This window comes from Strongylocentrotus purpuratus, unplaced genomic scaffold, assembly GCF_000002235.5.
Source record: "Strongylocentrotus purpuratus isolate Spur 01 unplaced genomic scaffold, Spur_5.0 spur5_contig_861, whole genome shotgun sequence".
In the NCBI taxonomy this organism is placed as follows: Eukaryota; Metazoa; Echinodermata; class Echinoidea; order Camarodonta; family Strongylocentrotidae; genus Strongylocentrotus; species Strongylocentrotus purpuratus.
In genome coordinates, this window is record NW_022145570.1 from 611,402 (window position 1) to 629,041 (window position 17,640).

The 17,640-nt window shown below is 36.1% G+C and overlaps 1 protein-coding gene across 4 annotated transcripts in view; it reads left to right on the plus strand.

The window, feature by feature from the left end:
- Positions 1-17,640, plus strand: part of LOC575057 (ubiquitin carboxyl-terminal hydrolase 7) — a 50,720-nt gene that overhangs the window by 5,289 nt on the left and 27,791 nt on the right. For 3 of the 4 annotated variants that reach the window (XM_030998815.1, XM_030998831.1, XM_030998822.1), the window contains exons 3-10: positions 4,378-4,480; positions 10,623-10,721; positions 11,488-11,567; positions 12,786-12,850; positions 13,850-13,938; positions 14,443-14,551; positions 16,447-16,577; positions 17,198-17,252. In XM_030998815.1, the coding sequence (XP_030854675.1) occupies positions 4,378-4,480; positions 10,623-10,721; positions 11,488-11,567; positions 12,786-12,850; positions 13,850-13,938; positions 14,443-14,551; positions 16,447-16,577; positions 17,198-17,252 (731 nt within the window). The remainder of the gene's footprint in view (positions 1-4,377; positions 4,481-10,622; positions 10,722-11,487; positions 11,568-12,785; positions 12,851-13,849; positions 13,939-14,442; positions 14,552-16,446; positions 16,578-17,197; positions 17,253-17,640) is intronic. The other variant, XM_030998838.1, reaches the window with a different exon arrangement.

Genomic DNA, 17,640 nt, shown 5'->3' on the forward strand with positions numbered 1-17,640 from the left:
AATTACGGTGTAAAGTGCTACACATATACAAATGTAATTGCTGTGAATATATTGATCCCTGGAGAATAGCACACTGTATAATGCATGCACATGTAGGCTTGTCTGATTAGGCAAGAAAGAAATTTCATTTTATTTACTTTTTTTCTTTAGAAGCACTTGGAATATTGTGCAATTTGGGGGCACTGTACATACTGTACATACATAGATGTAGAGAATGTGAGTTGAAGATGAATAAAGCAGGTGCATGTACTTGAACATTATGTGAAGGCCTATATTAATTTACATGTTGGTCTGTATGTATGTATGTACATGAATGTTATCAGTCTCAATTTTTATTTAAAAGTATACTTTGTAACAGCCTGTCAGGTAGTTACATCTGTAAATGTAAGTTTATTTCATCAAAATGTACTTATCTCATTACATGTAGTATGCGAGTTTAGGAGGAGGTAGAACTTCATAGTTTGCTATGCACGGATGTTCATTTCTGCCATGCACAATTGTTCAGGTCTTCATGTGTTTATGTTGATTTCATGTGTACATGACGCTCATGCTCTGTATTTTAGGTACCGGTACATGTACACTGTAGATAGTCTTGCAAGAGAATTTGAGTTTGTACATAATGTGATTCACATCACATGTAGGCCTATGTCACTGAAAGCATCTCATAAATTTGTGTTTACCAATTAGCTTACATGGGGGAAATGGAAGCACCAATTTATGTTGGAAGAGCCAGACTAAGTGCCCAGTGGGAATACGTCCGTGTAATGTAGGCATTTATCATCAAAACTTGCACAGAGTAATGGCATCTTCAAGAAATGTACTAGCTGGTCTACATGTTTGTAATCTGAAATATACATTTATGTTGGCGCATGTATATTTAACAATATCAAGACTGTATATTGCCCTTTGGTAAAAGACCACTAGATATTAAAGTACATCTTGATATAAAATCTTTTGTCACGTTTATCAGACTACCGATATTCAGAATAAATATACTTCAAGATAAACTTGAGTTCTGGTAAATATAGAAAATAAATTCTTGCAGAATCTAACGAAACTTACACTGGATGTTAAAAATAACAAATAAATGACTTGTGCCAAACAATTTTTGTAGAAAATGTATAGTGGCTGAGTAATGAGCATAGAAATATAAGGAAATCCGGGTTCGGACCTGCCCGACACCATTTAATACTTAAAGATAAAGACCAGTTCTGGTCATGCGATTGCATTGTGAAAGAAACTTTGTGGAATCGACCAAAAAAGGTTGATCATCTAGCATATACTGTACATGTAAGTATTGGTGTGTACTGCAAGGTTCTGGAATGATCAAAATGATAAGAAATTTGGCCCAGTCTTCGTAAAGTTACATGCACTTTACACAGAAAGATGTATATGGGACTACGCACACGTGCGCAACACGTGCGTTTATCTCTCACATAACCGTAGATAAACTAATTTACCAAATATATCAATTAGTAGGTGTTTTCCCGGCAAAATGTTTATCATCATGTATTAGTTAAAACATATTCTTTCACATGATTTGTAATAGGAGCTTCCATTTCATTTTTTGAAATTGGGGCATTTCCAATACTGGTCTTTACCTTTAACATAGTTCACTACAGTACGTGCAAATGGGAGTTGTGGTTTTTATCAAAGATGATGTCCAGTAAGTTTCTTGTGCATTTGTTTTTATTTCACTGGTACAAACAACCATTCTACTGCAGGATAAACAATCCAGAATAGATTATAGCAATTTTCTCTCAAAATAGGATACCCATTAACCCATACCAGAGGCCAGAGCTCAAGATTATATTTTTATCCTTTCTACATGCGTATGTATCTATTAGACTTGTTGTTTTACATGTATATTAATAAATGCACTGGTAGTACAACAGAATTATTAATGATGTCTCCCATCAGTTGATTGAATGATATAATTATTAAGATAATAATTTGATATTAATTTGAGGTCAGTATTTTATCTTCCAATGAATGACTGACTTTATTGTACACTGACTGTGTACATGTATTTCAGCTATTACTGTCTAGTTGATGACTTTCTAATCATGGCTATCGTATGGTTCTGTTAGATTTGTTGTTCATCAATCTTATTGTTGAAGATACATGTACACTGTACACAGTGGCGTACGCAGGATTTTTTGAAGGGGGGGGGGGGTTTTAAAATCGGGTCCAAAATTTCGCAACGACTCAGGAAAATTTGAAAATCGCGCCGGCCAAAAAGTTGCTCTCAGTGGGGGGGGGGGGGGGGTAAGCGGACACTTTTTTTTTTTTTTTGGTCTCGAAATTTGAAAATTTGACATTTTGCTCCGTTGGGGGGGGGGGGTAAGGTCACCTTTCTTAGGTCAGCCATGGGGATAACAATTTTTTTTTTTTTTTTTTTAAATTTAAAAAAAAAAAAAAAAAAAAATCCAAAGGGGGGGGGGGGGGGGGTTTAGGTTTTTTTTAGGGGGGTTTACACACATAAAAATACCAAAGGGGGGGGGGGGGTTTAACCCCCCAAACACCCCCCCTGCGTACGCGCCTGACTGTACATGGATCTTATGTTTGTCAGCATTTTAAAAGCTACATGTACAGTGTACATGTAATGCTGTGCTTCCCAGTACCTTAATCTTTCATGCCGTCTCATATACCATGGCAAAGATCATTAATAATTGATTTATATTTTGCTGATCAATGATCAATTAGAATTTGTTTGTACATGTAATGTACAGTATACAGGTATATGCTAAAATAAATGATGTCATTTGATCAGTGAAAAATTTGATGAGGTTAAGGAAAATTTGCCTAAGAAAATCTAATATGAGCCCTTCCAAGGTGAGTTCTATTTTGAACAGTTTGATAATAATCTTTATTTATAAAGCGCTTTAATAGTAAAAAATACTGTCGCTAAGCGTTTTACAGAAAATATTACCTCACTCATCAGATTCATTTGTGTACAATGTGCACCGTCTCCACTCTGTGCACCATCTCCACTCCCTGGGGAGCATTCCCACCATACATGTATATGATCACTGTGAGGGCATATGGCAATTACTATTACATGTAGGCTTTTGTCATCCTATCAAGTCCCCATTTCTCTCCTAGATATGGAGTGGCAAATAAACATGTGGATAAATGCCTTGCCCAAGGACATTAGTGCCATGTCAGGGATCAAACCCATGACCTTTGCATTTCTAGTCAAGTGCTTAAACCATGACATGACACCTTTAGTTTCTATAAACTTTGTTTGAAATTCAAAAAGAAGAATTAACTAAATTACTAAAGGGAAGTCCCTGGTATCAAGTCTTGCCAGTTTATTTTTGATTATTTACAATATGTAGTCTCTTTGAATTATCAATGTCCTGCATACATATGTGCAGTATATTCTCAAATTTCCCTCAATCTTTCACTGAGCACTGCATATTGAAACCAACCAGAGAATAGTGGACTTCCTTTCTAAGATCGTAGCCAAAGCTATATCTAGTTTGACCTTATAAAAATACAATTGTAATTTTTTACCATGATAGTGATAATGCTATTGTTATGGAGTAGCTGTATTTGTGCATGGGAAAGGTCTATCTTTCCTTTAATTATTTACTCTTGTGGAAAAGATTTAACACCCCAAAAGTGCAAACACAACCGTAATACAGGTACATGTAAATTGATACAATGAAGCTATTTTCATTATGAAGCCATTTACAATGTACATAAAATATGTATCTTTTCTAATTATTTTCTTTCTGAAAAAAAAATGCAGTACCCCAAGCCCCAACTTACAGGGTGACCCCCCCCCCCCCTCCCCTTAAAAAAAATGAGACATAAAAGGGGGTAGGGGAGGGGGAGGAGGGGAGAAACAAAGAAAACTGCAAAGCCTTTGCATACATGTACACTATGGTACACTACGGTACACTGAAACTATTTTCAATATGAGCCATTTATGTCTCCAAAGTACATCTAAATGTACATGTACATGTAGAAGTGTGTCGGAGGAAACTGTCTTTCTCACTTTCTAATTCGGCTGATTTCAATCTCATACTGAGGAAGATGCCTTTGACCAAGAGATAAGGAGATGAAATGACCAACCCAAAATTTACTGACTCTATACAAAATGTGGTATTTGAATTTTGTGATCATATTTATAAATTGGAAACCGTAAAAGATTGAAGACATACATGTACATGCCATTCATTCAAACGCTTTATAAATTATTTCATTTATTGTGGTTCCGTAAAGGATTGCTATTGATTTGTGTTTCCCATGCCATGAAGATAAGCACTTGAACACCGTACAAATTTACCAACCTATGAGATGTCATTTATTGATACTCTTCCTCTCTCTCTCTCTCTCTCTCTCTCTCTCTCTCTCTCTCTCTCTCAGATGGCAGTCGTTCGGAAGCCACCTTCTGCCATACAGTCAACAACATCAGCAAGCTGAAGGAGACTTCACTCAGTACGTCTATCACCGTCAGGAACTTGCCATGGTGAGTACCGTAATTAACGGTGTATTAACCGCACCTTTTTGCCGCCGAAAAAAATTCAAAGTCGGGGGGTGCGGCTTATACACGGTACACCAAAAAAAAAAAAAAATTAATTTTTTTTAAAAGTTTCGATTTATGCCCCTCCACCTGGCGCTACGCCTGGCAATGTCTCCCAGCTCGGTAATCGGTGTGTTGACTCACCACTCAGAAACTAGAACAACACTCAAATTTGTCTGTCATTTTGGTTTGAAAGTAATCTTTCTGATAGATCTCAATACATGTATGTAGTTTATAATAATAATTCCTCCAATTTTTCTTCTATTACATGGTGTACCACAAGGTTCTATCCTAGGTCCCTTACTGTTTTTTAATTTACATTAATGATCTTAAGGGCGAAAAAGAGGGGTGCGGTTAATACTCGAGGGCAGTTTATACAACGTTAATTATGGTAGCAACTTGTCCAGGGGGGGCATTTCACAAAACTTGTCATCAGTGACAAATGACAATTTTTGTTATAAGCTACTGAAATCCTTGCTTCTGATTGGCTATCAGCAGATTTGTCATTAATTTTTGTCATTTGTCATTGAAAAAAGGCTTTGTGAAATGCCCTCCAGTGGAGTGTTTCCCAAAGACTAATATCGACTTTAAGTTGGACTTACCTATGGCAGGCCGCTCATGCGACTATTTTCTCTAACCATAATACTGGTGTTGGTCTCTGAAGGGCCGTACAAATTGTGGTCACAAATCTACAGAATTTACCTGATTTTTATAGTTCATTATGGGAGGCAAAAATAATAAGATCATAATTGAGAGACCAATGGTGACAGCAACCAGTGGCATGAATGGCCTGCCATAGTTAAGTCCAACTTAAAGTCGATCTTAGTCTTTGTGAAACACCCCCCTGATGTAGTATCTTGGCTTTCAAGCCAAATTGTAAATTAGTTTTCCATCCAAGTATGATGGTGTCTGCATTAGAGATGAGGTATCACTTTCAACTGGCCACTTTTAAAGGGGAAGAATCATGAATTATGATAAGGTGTTTGTTATCATGAGACATTGAATTATCATCCCAAAATGTGAGGCATTTCAATGGATAACAATACAGATGAAAAAAAATGACTTTGTGTCAAAGCCAGATGTGAACTGTTCATGAATTTTAAGTGAGTGCAATGATTAGTCAACTCAGTTTGCTAAGTTGCTTTTTGGAGTGCTATTTCAGTATTTACAATAAAGAGCTTTTAAAAGCAGAGTAGTGTATTACAGACATCGCTACCACTGCTGTAATGTAATAATGTAAAGTATTACAATTGTGCCCTCATTCGGTGAAGGTGTACATCAAGTGATTTCATGTTCCCATTACCCAAGCATCATCACTCATGCATTTGGTGGTGCATTGTGGGACATTGCTGTGGACACATCGAGACGTTGTGAGCAGCAGACGGAAGCATATGAAAATCTGAAGTAGTGTCGGTAGGATCCCAAACATAAAGAGTAGAAGAAAAACATGTCTTTGAAAGCTAGAAGTCATTCATGTAATCATCAAACACATCAAAATGTTCAAATCATTAAAGTGATTAAACAGGGATGCCAGTGTTCAGGCAATAGCCTGAATTCAGACCCTGGTGAGTTATTTTCAAACCATAGTTTAGGCTGTACAAAATAGCTCATTCTAGGTGATTTTCAGGCCCTCTGATCTATTCTAAATAGCAATCCCTGATTAAAGTTTTAGAGTGAATTATTCTTTAATGATGTAATAGTGACTTACATTTACCCATACCCGTAGCTTCCTTGCTGTAATGTAATAATGTAAAGTATTACAATTGTGCCCTCATTCGGTGAAGGTGTACATCAAGTGATTTCATGTTCCCATTACCCAAGCATCATCACTCATGCATTTGGTGGTGCATTGTGGGACATTGCTGTGGACACATCGAGACGTTGTGAGCAGCAGACGGAAGCATATGAAAATCTGAAGTAGTGTCGGTAGGATCCCAAACATAAAGAGTAGAAGAAAAACATGTCTTTGAAAGCTAGAAGTCATTCATGTAATCATCAAACACATCAAAATGTTCAAATCATTAAAGTGATTAAACAGGGATGCCAGTGTTCAGGCAATAGCCTGAATTCAGACCCTGGTGAGTTATTTTCAAACCATAGTTTAGGCTGTACAAAATAGCTCATTCTAGGTGATTTTCAGGCCCTCTGATCTATTCTAAATAGCAATCCCTGATTAAAGTTTTAGAGTGAATTATTCTTTAATGATGTAATAGTGACTTACATTTACCCATACCCGTAGCTTCCTTGCTGAACTCAATTTTGAAATTGCAAATGGTAAAACTCACTCTGCCTTGGCATCAGGCTACTCTGTAATATCAATTTGCTCACTCTGCGTTGGTCAGCTAGCTATAAGCTGAAATCACGACTCAAATTTTGACCAATCAGATGACTAGATTTATTCAACATACTATTAAAAGAAAGATATATATTCACATTAACCCATACATGTGCATGTGGCTTCCTTGATTTAGCTCGTTTTGAAATAGTGGTAAAACTCCTTGGCATGAGGCTATACTCTGTAATATCAATTTGCTCACTCGGTCGTTGGTCAGCTAGCTATAAGTGGACGCCCAAGGGGGGAGGAAGGTACTCTAAGTGTGTGTGCAGGAAACCTCAAGCTATCGCTGTGATATGTAGCGTTTCGGTCGCTTGAGAGGCAGTAGGACTCACGTGTAATATTAATTGATGCGTACGTTGTGCATGTATAAGACCTTTTGGTTCTCAAAGCATTTTAAAATTGCTGTGACAGTGTGAAGTCAATGATACCTACATGTGAATATTCATTTGGGCTTAAAAAGAAGAAGAAAGAACATATTTATAAACATATTTACATGTACAGTATATTGAATAAGCTCCCTACAAATGATTTGTGTGGTTTAATTGCTTGTCATGTACACTGTATTGTAAACTGAATGTTTATGTACAAAGTCCTTTCATTTTAAAGTGTGTGTTGGCAATTTTCGAGGGAAATTTATTGTAACATGGGGTTGTGTTTTCATCTCCCTATACTAATATGTTAAATGTCTGTCGGGTTATTATAATGAATGCTTTTTTCTTTTGCCTGGTTATTAATATTTGCTCATATATTTGTTAGTTTGGCTCATTGTAATGGAAACTTGTTCAAATTGGAACTTGTATACTTTCGTCACTATGATTTCCAGAAAAGTAGGACTTGTGAAATTGTTAGACAGGCAATAGTTGATTTTTCTTTGGATTTTCATTACCACTACACATAGTACCGAGATTTAACAATTATTAGGCCTACAGTAATTAGGCCTCAATTATCAATAAAACATTAAATAAAAGTGAGTAGTCACAAGATTAGATTGTAGTGATGATAATTGAAGCTGATTCGTCACAGCATTTACCATGCATCATATTTCATCAAAATCAAAGGCCACATTGTAGTTACATGATGTAACAAGAAGAGAAAAGGGAAAGAATTTGTGCATTTTATACTTTGCGATGCACCCGAAGCAGCATAAAATGACATTCCCCTTAATTTGAGAGAAACCTGTGCCCTACACTTGATCTATGACAGGCTCTCTCTACCTCCTGAGGTTAATGGACATACTGTACATACATGTAGACACCCCCAATCCAGAGTCATTAATATGAATCTGTTTCTATCGACGAGGACGTGAGACTCTCTGCATGGTGTGTAGTACATGTATATATGTAGGTCTGCTGGACGCATTGCGCTCTTCATCACTGCATCTGTCTGACATGGCTGCCTGCTTGGGGGACAGCTGTGTCTTTCTCCGTTTTATCTTCTTCTCCTCCTCCCTGTTTCTGTTCACTTTATATTCTCTTCCATGTTTGTATTATCTTTCATTGCCCTCTCCTCCACTCTCTATTCCTCCTTTCCTACACCCCTCTTTTGACGTCTCTTTTCTCCTTTCTCATCCTCTGTTAACGACCCTTGATTGTTCCCTTTGCATTTCTCCTTAATAGTGACTTAGTTGCCAATTTGAGACAATTCAAAATCACAGATCAGTGTGAAAAAAGCTACAAATACACAGCCTCACAGGAGTAAGCAATTTAGCTTTGGAAAGCTTCAAAAGAGCTTTGGGAAACTGAAAAGAGATTCAACTAAAAATTCAAGATGAATACATGAATAAAAACCGTACAAATCCATGCAAGAAATCAACTCCTGTAGACAAATATTATATTTTTATTTTTTTGTAAAATGTTGTTACAGAATCAGATATGACAGATAGATACCCAGTGGTCATTATTTCTGTACTGATGATACCTACATGTATAGTCACTTAATTGTATTCATTCATCTAGGCTGTTACAAACCAACCCATCCATCTAGGTCAGTCTGTCTTTTAAGCTGTGCTTTATGATGATAATTTTATGACTGATGTGTCTGCAGTGTGATGTAATTGCGCATTTAGGCAGAGAGAGAGAGAGAGAGAGGGGGGGGGGGGAGCTAGAGAGAGGAGAAAGTCAGCCACTCCGGCCGGCTATTATAACCATGGACCTGTTAGATCTATGTTAAATATAACTGACATGTCTGTGAAAATCCCTCTGAAATGCACACAAAGTGACAGGGAGAGGGGGAGAGAGAGAGAGTGAGGAAAAGAGACCGAGATAGAGAGAAAGAGAGGAGGGGAAAGAAAGCCAGCCAGTCTATCCAACTATTATATCTGACAAGTCTGTTAAAATCCCTCTGAAGTTTATTACACAAAGTGACAAAGAGAAAGGAAATGAGAAAGAGGGAGAGAGAGAGAGAGAGAGAGAGAGAGAAGGAAAACAAGAGAAAGGGAGAGAGAGACAGGAAGGGGGAGAGAGAGCGAGTTAGTTTGGGGAGGGGTGATCTATCCAGCCTGAAGTGTGTACTTTGGCTAATGAGCTTTTTCACGATACACTGCACTTGCTGCAAGTCAAATTCATGGTCTGATAGATACTACATGTATATGTCAGACATACTGTCCATGTAGATTAACTCTTGCCAGACTGTCATTATGCTTTCTCTCCCTGGCTTGATCTCATGGTGCAAGAAGGGGTGGTTGTGAAGGGGGCGGGGCAAATGTACATGTACATAATGTATGCAATTGATCATTGATATGACAAGATACATGCACTTGTACTACATTTGGTATCACATATGATGAAACTATTAAGCAAAAGGTCAAGGATTTTTTTCTTCAAGTGAATGGAATTTCCCGAAATGTACATACAAATGTATGTTAAATGCAAGCCAAGGTATTCATCATTTTAAAATTATTATTTAAAAATATAGTTTACATATAAAAATTATAAATAGATATTTACACCTTTGTACCCAATGTTGTTACAATTGTATGACATGTACTAAAAATGTACATGCATGTGAATTTTTATTTCCTCATTTTCCCGGGAGCAATTACTCCATCACTCTCATTAATAATAAAAATGTTTGTTGCATAATTGGTCCGTAGTCTGCCAAAAGAACATGTATATTTTCACTTGTATACATGTTTACATGTACATAATGCACATGTACATTTACATACATGTACATAAAATGTTGCGCTATAATATTTGTGTGACATGTACATGCAAGTTTCTGTGCAGGCTTTTTATTTTCCTGCTTTACCCTGGAGAAATTATTCCACTCACATTAATCTTGGAAGTGTACATACATGTACATTGCCCCCAGATGGAAAGAAATTTATAATTTTACGAGGTCTTTCTCAGTGTCCCAGTAGATGCAGACCTTTGAAATATCAAATTGTACATAAAGTCAATGTCCTCTGTCAATGGAAACAAGACTCATATCCACCAGCTGGCAAATGAAATGGAGTGTGTAAAGAACATAGGAGCTCAGTTTCTGCCGGCATTCTTTATGCTCTATTGAATAAAGAAAAACAATAAAACATTACAGTAATAAATGCAAAATGTACATCACTTTATGTTTGTCTGTTGAAGGTAAAATATTTTTCACCAGTGTGCGAAAAATATTTTGATGGTTGGAACCTGATAAATCATAATTTAATGTATGTTGATTATTTATTTATTTATTTGTTTGTTCATTTATTTATGTTTATTTATTTATCTATTCATTCATTTATTCATTCATTATTATTTTTGTTTACAGGAAAATCATGGCAATGCCCCGGACGAGTCACAACAGTGCTGAGCGCAGCTCTCGAAGTTTGGGCTTCTTCTTACAGTGCAATGCAGAATCCGATTCACAGTAAGTTAAACAATTTGGTTTAATTTCAATGTTATTTGGTCTGCATGTATCCACATCTATGACTTTCATTATGAATCCATCCGCATAAACCCAAATAAAGGTTTTTGTAAATTTTGGATTTGGAGAATACATGTACTGAGATAGAAGTTAATTGAAAGTGAGGTTGATTTTCAAATGTGAGATACTTTACATGAACAAGCTAGAAAGCTACAAGTCAGGCCTAAAAACCCAAAAAAAAATTCAAGCAAATGTGTATTCCATTACTATTGGAGGAGCGGGCGTCTTTGAATGTTTGAAACAGATAAATGGCGCAATACAAGAGCTGTGAATCGTCATCATCTGTAAATATCTAGTATGGTTATCTTAGTAAGTTAAACAGAGAGGTTAGGTTTTCAGTTTTTAGTATGCGTACATGTAATATACACCCTTGTCTACTTTTCATCTAAAAATGTTAGCTTGCAGTTTGTTGAAGGGAGATTCATTCAAAAATGTAGGTATGGGCATGTAGGAATTGTGGTATTTTAATACATGCATTCCCCAATTGATGTTCAGTTTTAAGTGTGATATGGTCTGAATGCATAATAAGGTCTCTCAATTTCCGATACATGGAAATGTCTGTAAGTTAAAAAGGGAAGTTACATATAAAATGTGAATTGGTCTGAATACATGTACATCCAAATGCGAGTGTTTACATGTATAATTTTAGGCATTCTCATGTAACATGCAAGTTCAACGTATCATGGATTCTTTTTCTTTTTCCCTCCTGGCTTTGCAGAACATGGTCGTGTCAGGCCACGGCTGAACTTCGGCTTCTGAATCAAACAGGAGGACAATCCCATGTGAAAAGTAAGTACGCTGACCTCTTCATGGGGTCAAAGTTCATCCGTACCATGTCAAATAGTTCAATGTTTGTGATTACTTTGTGTAAAAATGATATTTTGTAGAGTGCGGTGAACGTTTGTCAATAATTTCTTTCAGTGTATAGAAGTTGTTTTTTTTAATACAAAAACTAAAATAACAAATTAAGAGAGAAAGCAGGAAAAGATGGTTGGAGCAGAGAGAGAGGGAGAGAACGAAAGAAAGAAAGAAAGGAAGAAAGAAGGGGAGTACAGAGAGACAGATACACATGAGAAACAAAAAATAAATAGACAGAGAGAAGGAGTGATGAGAGAGAAATGTATACATCCAACAATATTGTGTGCAGGAATTACATGTATAGAACATACAGTACTAAGTGAGAATGAAATAAGGTGGTTAAATTTCCCCAATAGTACATTATCTGCATGCCCCTCGCATTTTAATCAAACCTCACTCAATTAGTGAATTTTTGGAATGAACTGGTGAGAAAGTATTTGCAGACACCTTTCAAAGGTGCCACTTAATGTATTATTGAATTAATAGAACTTAGACAATAGACAAAGAGGACATGGCTTGGCTTGCACTAAGCTGTACTAAAAGGATTTGTACAAACCAAACCAGAAGCACACCTAAAGTAGACATTCATTGATTTTAAGTATTGATTTAATTTGTATCATTTACATATTTAAGAGAAGGTTAACACAAACAAGGTTATTTAAATTTCCTGTTTGGAAACATTCAAAGTAACGATTATTATCAATTTTAAAACAGTAATATACAGCCCCAGTTTCGCACTTGAAGAGCTCTCTGAAACACTGCCGGGATTTGTGATGTCATGCAAGGGATCAAATTAGTATAAGCAGACGAAGTCCCATAACAATGCACATTTTTTAAAGTGCTTGTCTCACAAGTGGTCTCCTCTTCACTTATTTCCCTTACTTCACCAGTGTTATTCTAACCATTTGATCTGTTGCTTCACTCTACATTTCGGACATGATTTTATTTCCATGAAAAATGCAGCGTTTGAAAAATAATTGAATTCTGAACATTTGTATACATCTTGTTCACCCAATCTTTTGCTAAAGATACTGAAAGCTGTTCTGATGACCAGTCTACTAGCCCTTGGTAACTGAGCTAGTGCATTTATAATGAATTCTATTTGTAATCCTAACTCCCAATTTCTTTTCTCTGCTTGTTTTTAAACAGAAATCTCTCATCTGTTCTACAGCAAGGAAAATGACTGGGGTTTCAGTCATTTCATGGCATGGAGTGTAAGTAGTCACTGTTTACTTGTCTATTTATTCCATTTTGAAATGATAATTAACATTTATAAAAGGTTAGGTTCATGTATATTTGGGTTCGGAACTTCCTCGCAGGTGTGCTTGGTAAAGGTCGTTATTGTTTTTTTCATTTCCGCAAAAGGTTTTGCCAGAAGCAAGATGTACTATGTTGTAGGATTGTCCTGCCAATGATAAACTAGAGAATGGATACATTTCAAAATAGATAGAAACCCAGATGTATGAAAGTTTGATAAAAATGTATTTAGAACTTTTTATTAAAATACTGTCAAAGGAAAGTGAAAAAACTATCACAGAGTAATATACATATATATATATATATATACATTTAACAACTAACTTATTCATTGTGAATTTGGTAGTTTTTTTTGTTGGTCATGTTTTTTGTAATTTGAGAATGAAAGGCGGCAAGTTGAATTAGAGCCTTCGTTGAGTACTCGGCTTTAATATGTGACTTTCTCAAGAAACATAAATCAAACACAAAAGTAAATTGTTCACATACTTGCAAAATTACAAAACTTGGTAAGGGTATGAATAATTTAGTTGTTAACTGTATATACTTTACATGACAGAACAAGCATGCAAAAAGAATTTGTTATTTGTTATAGTCTGAGGGATGCTACACAGTGAGTATTACCTAATCTTGTGTATATGGCATGACAATTGTTATTTTGTTATTTGAAACAGGCAACTTCTTAGTCATTAATATTTCACCTCAGTCACATAAATAGCAGTGAATTTAAAGCTTTTCTGTACTAGTTTATAGGAGGGATTAGACCACCCTGCAAGGTCACTCATCAAATCAGCTCTCAGTTAACATAAGAAAAAGAGGATCATGGGGGACCAATGGTCATCGATTAGGCATTGTTTTCTATTAGAGGGAGCAAGTAGCTACAAGTAGGACAGTGTGGCTTTAAATGATAATTATATTCAGATATTAATTTTTTAAATATTTCTGTGATTAATCTCCAGGACTTGTTAGATCCAGAGAAGGGGTATGTGAAGGATGACGCCATTACGTTGGAGGTTCACGTTGTGGCCGACGCCCCTCATGGTGTTAGGTAGGTCACATGTCTTCTAGCTCCGCCCCTTTTCACTGCCATTAACTTTTAAAAACAGTTTGTTTACTTTAAATGGTATTACAGGGATTCATCTTTGGCATCCCAGGTGGAAATTATTCCTCTTTCAATGTTGTTATTTTGTATGCAAAATATTATATATTTTTAAGTAGATGTTTGAAGGGATCTTTATCATTTCCATGTTTTCAAAAGCAATTGAAATATCATTATGAAGTTGAACGAACAATGTACACTGTATGCGCAACAAGATAGGTTTATTTTATTTCATGATAGATTGAGGCATGTCCCACTTATCTCAATACTATAATGTAGTTTTTCGTTGTACCTTTCTTTGTGAAATGTAAGTATCAATCATTTTTGCACATTTGCTTATATTGTTTTATGCTTTGATAACAATAAAGACTTTATTTGAAGGGAAAAAATAAAAATAATTCTACCTTGTGCATGAGCTGTGGATGAAGTCTTCTCCATTCTCCATTCCTATAGCTGGGACTCCAAGAAGCTAACTGGGTATGTTGGTCTGAAGAATCAAGGAGCGACGTGCTACATGAACTCTTTGCTGCAGTGTCTATTCTTCACCAATGAACTCAGAAAGGTAGGCATTACTAGTCATTCCTTCCTAGATTTTGTTTCTTCAGTCTTCTTTCATTCTGTCTTTCTTTCTTTCTTTCATTGATTCTTTCTTGCTTGCTTGCTTTATTTCTTTCTCTCTCTCATTCTTTAATTCATTCTATTTCCTTATTCATTTCTGTCTTCTTTCATTCTCTCTCTTTAATTCATACATTCTTTCATTCTTTCTTTCAGTCTTTCTTTATTTTTGCATTGTTTCTTTCTTTGTTTGTTTCTTTCTCACAATGCATTCTAGTCTAATTCATTGGTCTATGAACGAATAATACCTGATTTTCTGAAAATCTGCATCATCTATTAGCCCTTGAAGCTCCAACAATAATTGTATTGCTTGGATTTAAAAGAAAAGAAGCTTATCCTCTCCTCTGTTTTGCACAATGGCCAATGTTGCTAATTGTTATTTTATATCATGAGGTACATCCAGGAAAATGCAAACTAGTTGTGCCATGTGAAACTCAGAACTTCTGTCTCTCAGAGATATTTGGAAATCTATGAATTATTCATAACATAAGAAATTTGGATGAGAAAGAATATGGAAGAAAGTTGTCAGTAGATGTACAGAAGTTCTACCTTAGTCTGCTCTTAGGGTTGTACTTATTCTATGTCAGCACCTCTTCTAGATTTAAAAAGAAAGAATTTTATGAACTTTGCCTAAAGAATGAGGTTTTAGGGGTGTGTGTGTTAGATACCCTACCCGTCGTAGCAATCCACTACAGTACAGTAATAACAATGACGATGAATAATTTTGAACTTGCATGGCACAAAAATCTGGCTGAAAGAGAAAGTGAATCTGTGTACTAGAAACAAATGAGTTCCGATCCTGGGCTTCATCAGGAAAGACTTGATTATCAACCTGATGAAGTAGCCCCCTGTGATTTGACATCAGGGGAATTCCCTAGTCGATGACTCATACAAAACAAATCAACATGGCTTCTACAAGAGTTTGATGGGAATGGGTCTATTTTGGAAGAAGATTTTAGAGTTCTTGACTGTTCTCACTGTATTAAAGATGAAGTTGAGTTCTGGTTATGCGATTGCATTGTGAAAGAAACGGTGTGGAATCGACCAAAAAAGGTTGATCATCTAGCATATAAGAATTTGTATGTATTGCAAGGTTCTAGAATCATCAAAATGATAAGAAATTTGGCCAAGTCTTGGTAAAGTTACAAACACTGTACACAGAAAGATGTATATGGGACTACACGAACACGTGGCGTAAAAATCCTACCCCCCCCCCCCCGAGTTTTACGATGTTACTGACATATTTAGAATATAAAGGCACTTGAAGAGCCATGCTTTTCAGGGAACATGTCTTATCTGATGATCTTCCACACTTGCATAATAAGAATTATTACGCTCACAAATAATTTTTCACCTCTTCCCAGAACTCAACCTTCTCTTTAATCTTTATTTTGTGTGACACTCAATATTGGCTGCTGGGAGCCAGAAAGGTGTTACTTCATATAAATCCACAGAGTTATCGCCCTTTGATTATCAACAGATTACACATTGATATGATCGAGTTTGATTTGGTTGTGTTTGATCGGGGAAGGGATCTGGCCTTTCGTAGGAAATTGGGGATTTGTTCCAGATTACACTTTCAATACACTTATCTTTTCAAATGTGATGAGAATCTTTTTTTTTCCTTTTTTTCCTCAATAGAAAGAATTAGAGCACACAACTTTGATGTAAACAAAAAAGAAAAAAATTATTTCTTCCTTTAAAGGGACTCTAATGATAGTCTTTATACTACTTACTCATCTGAAAGGATGCATAACCTAGCATGTGTTTACTGTACAGTGTTTTTAAATTTGTTGTGAGAAATCTAGCAGGCAGTTTCAATGTTTTCTTTTATCATGGCAGGCTGTGTACCTTATGCCAACGGAAAGTGACGACTCTTCAAAAAGTGTGCCACTTGCGTTACAGAGGGTGTTCTACGAGCTGCAGCACAGCGATAAACCTGTCAGTACCAAGAAACTCACAAAGTCATTCGGGTAAGCCATACTGTACTAGAAGCATTCCTGCAAAACCCCCTCTCGCACCAGCTGTAACATTAACTCGCTGCTTCCTAGCAGCAAAGGATTTTACTGTCCATAGCTTTGACAACAATGGATCTTAATTTTGTAGTGTTAGCATGGTCGTATTACCGTAATAAGTTGTATTCTTTCATAACTTTTATGTGATTTAGCTCATGTGTGAAAGAGCAATGATTAACGGATATTAAATTTGTTAACTATAACACATTTTATTAACAAAAATAACTTTAAACATTAATACAGCAACAATTTTGATTTATTTAAATGTTTATTGCTTTCTCATTCCCTAATCCTGAAAAAGGGCTGGCTTCAAATCCTTTCAATCCATTGCCTCATGCCTATGGAATAAGTTGATTTCACTTTTAAAAAATTAAAAACGAAAAACATACTTTTACAATTCAGAATTTGTCTTTAGACTATAAAGGTACAGCTCTTTGTATGCTCTGGAAAAAGATGCTATATAAATCCAGTCATTATTATTATTATTTTGGACGCATAACAATGAGAGTCACTCCATACCCATGAAAGTGGTATAAATCGGTCGAAATAAGCTTCTTTCCTTTCTTTTCCATTTCAAGGTGGGAGACGCTAGACTCCTTCATGCAGCATGATGTACAGGAACTCTGCAGAGTGGTGAGTAATTGGTTTGGGTAATCCTTGCTTCTATACTTTGTTCATGGTTTCTGTGGTTGTGTCAAAATCAGAAGTAGCTCTGGGACCCGTTTCACAAAGCCTTTTTTCAATAACAAACGACAAAAATCAGTGACGAATCTGCTGATAACCAATCAGAAGCAAGGATTTCACTAGCTTATAACAGAAACCGTCATTTGTAACTGATGACAAGTTTTGTGAAATGGGGCCTTGGAGTGTAACTTGTCACTAGAGTCCTGTGATATTGTGTGGTTGATGGTTGCGATACCAGGTACATTAACGTTAGGGGAATGAGGGAATGCTTACGTGCAAGATAGGGTGTTTTAAAGAATGGACATAGAGAGATAATTGTAGTTGCATTGATGGCAAG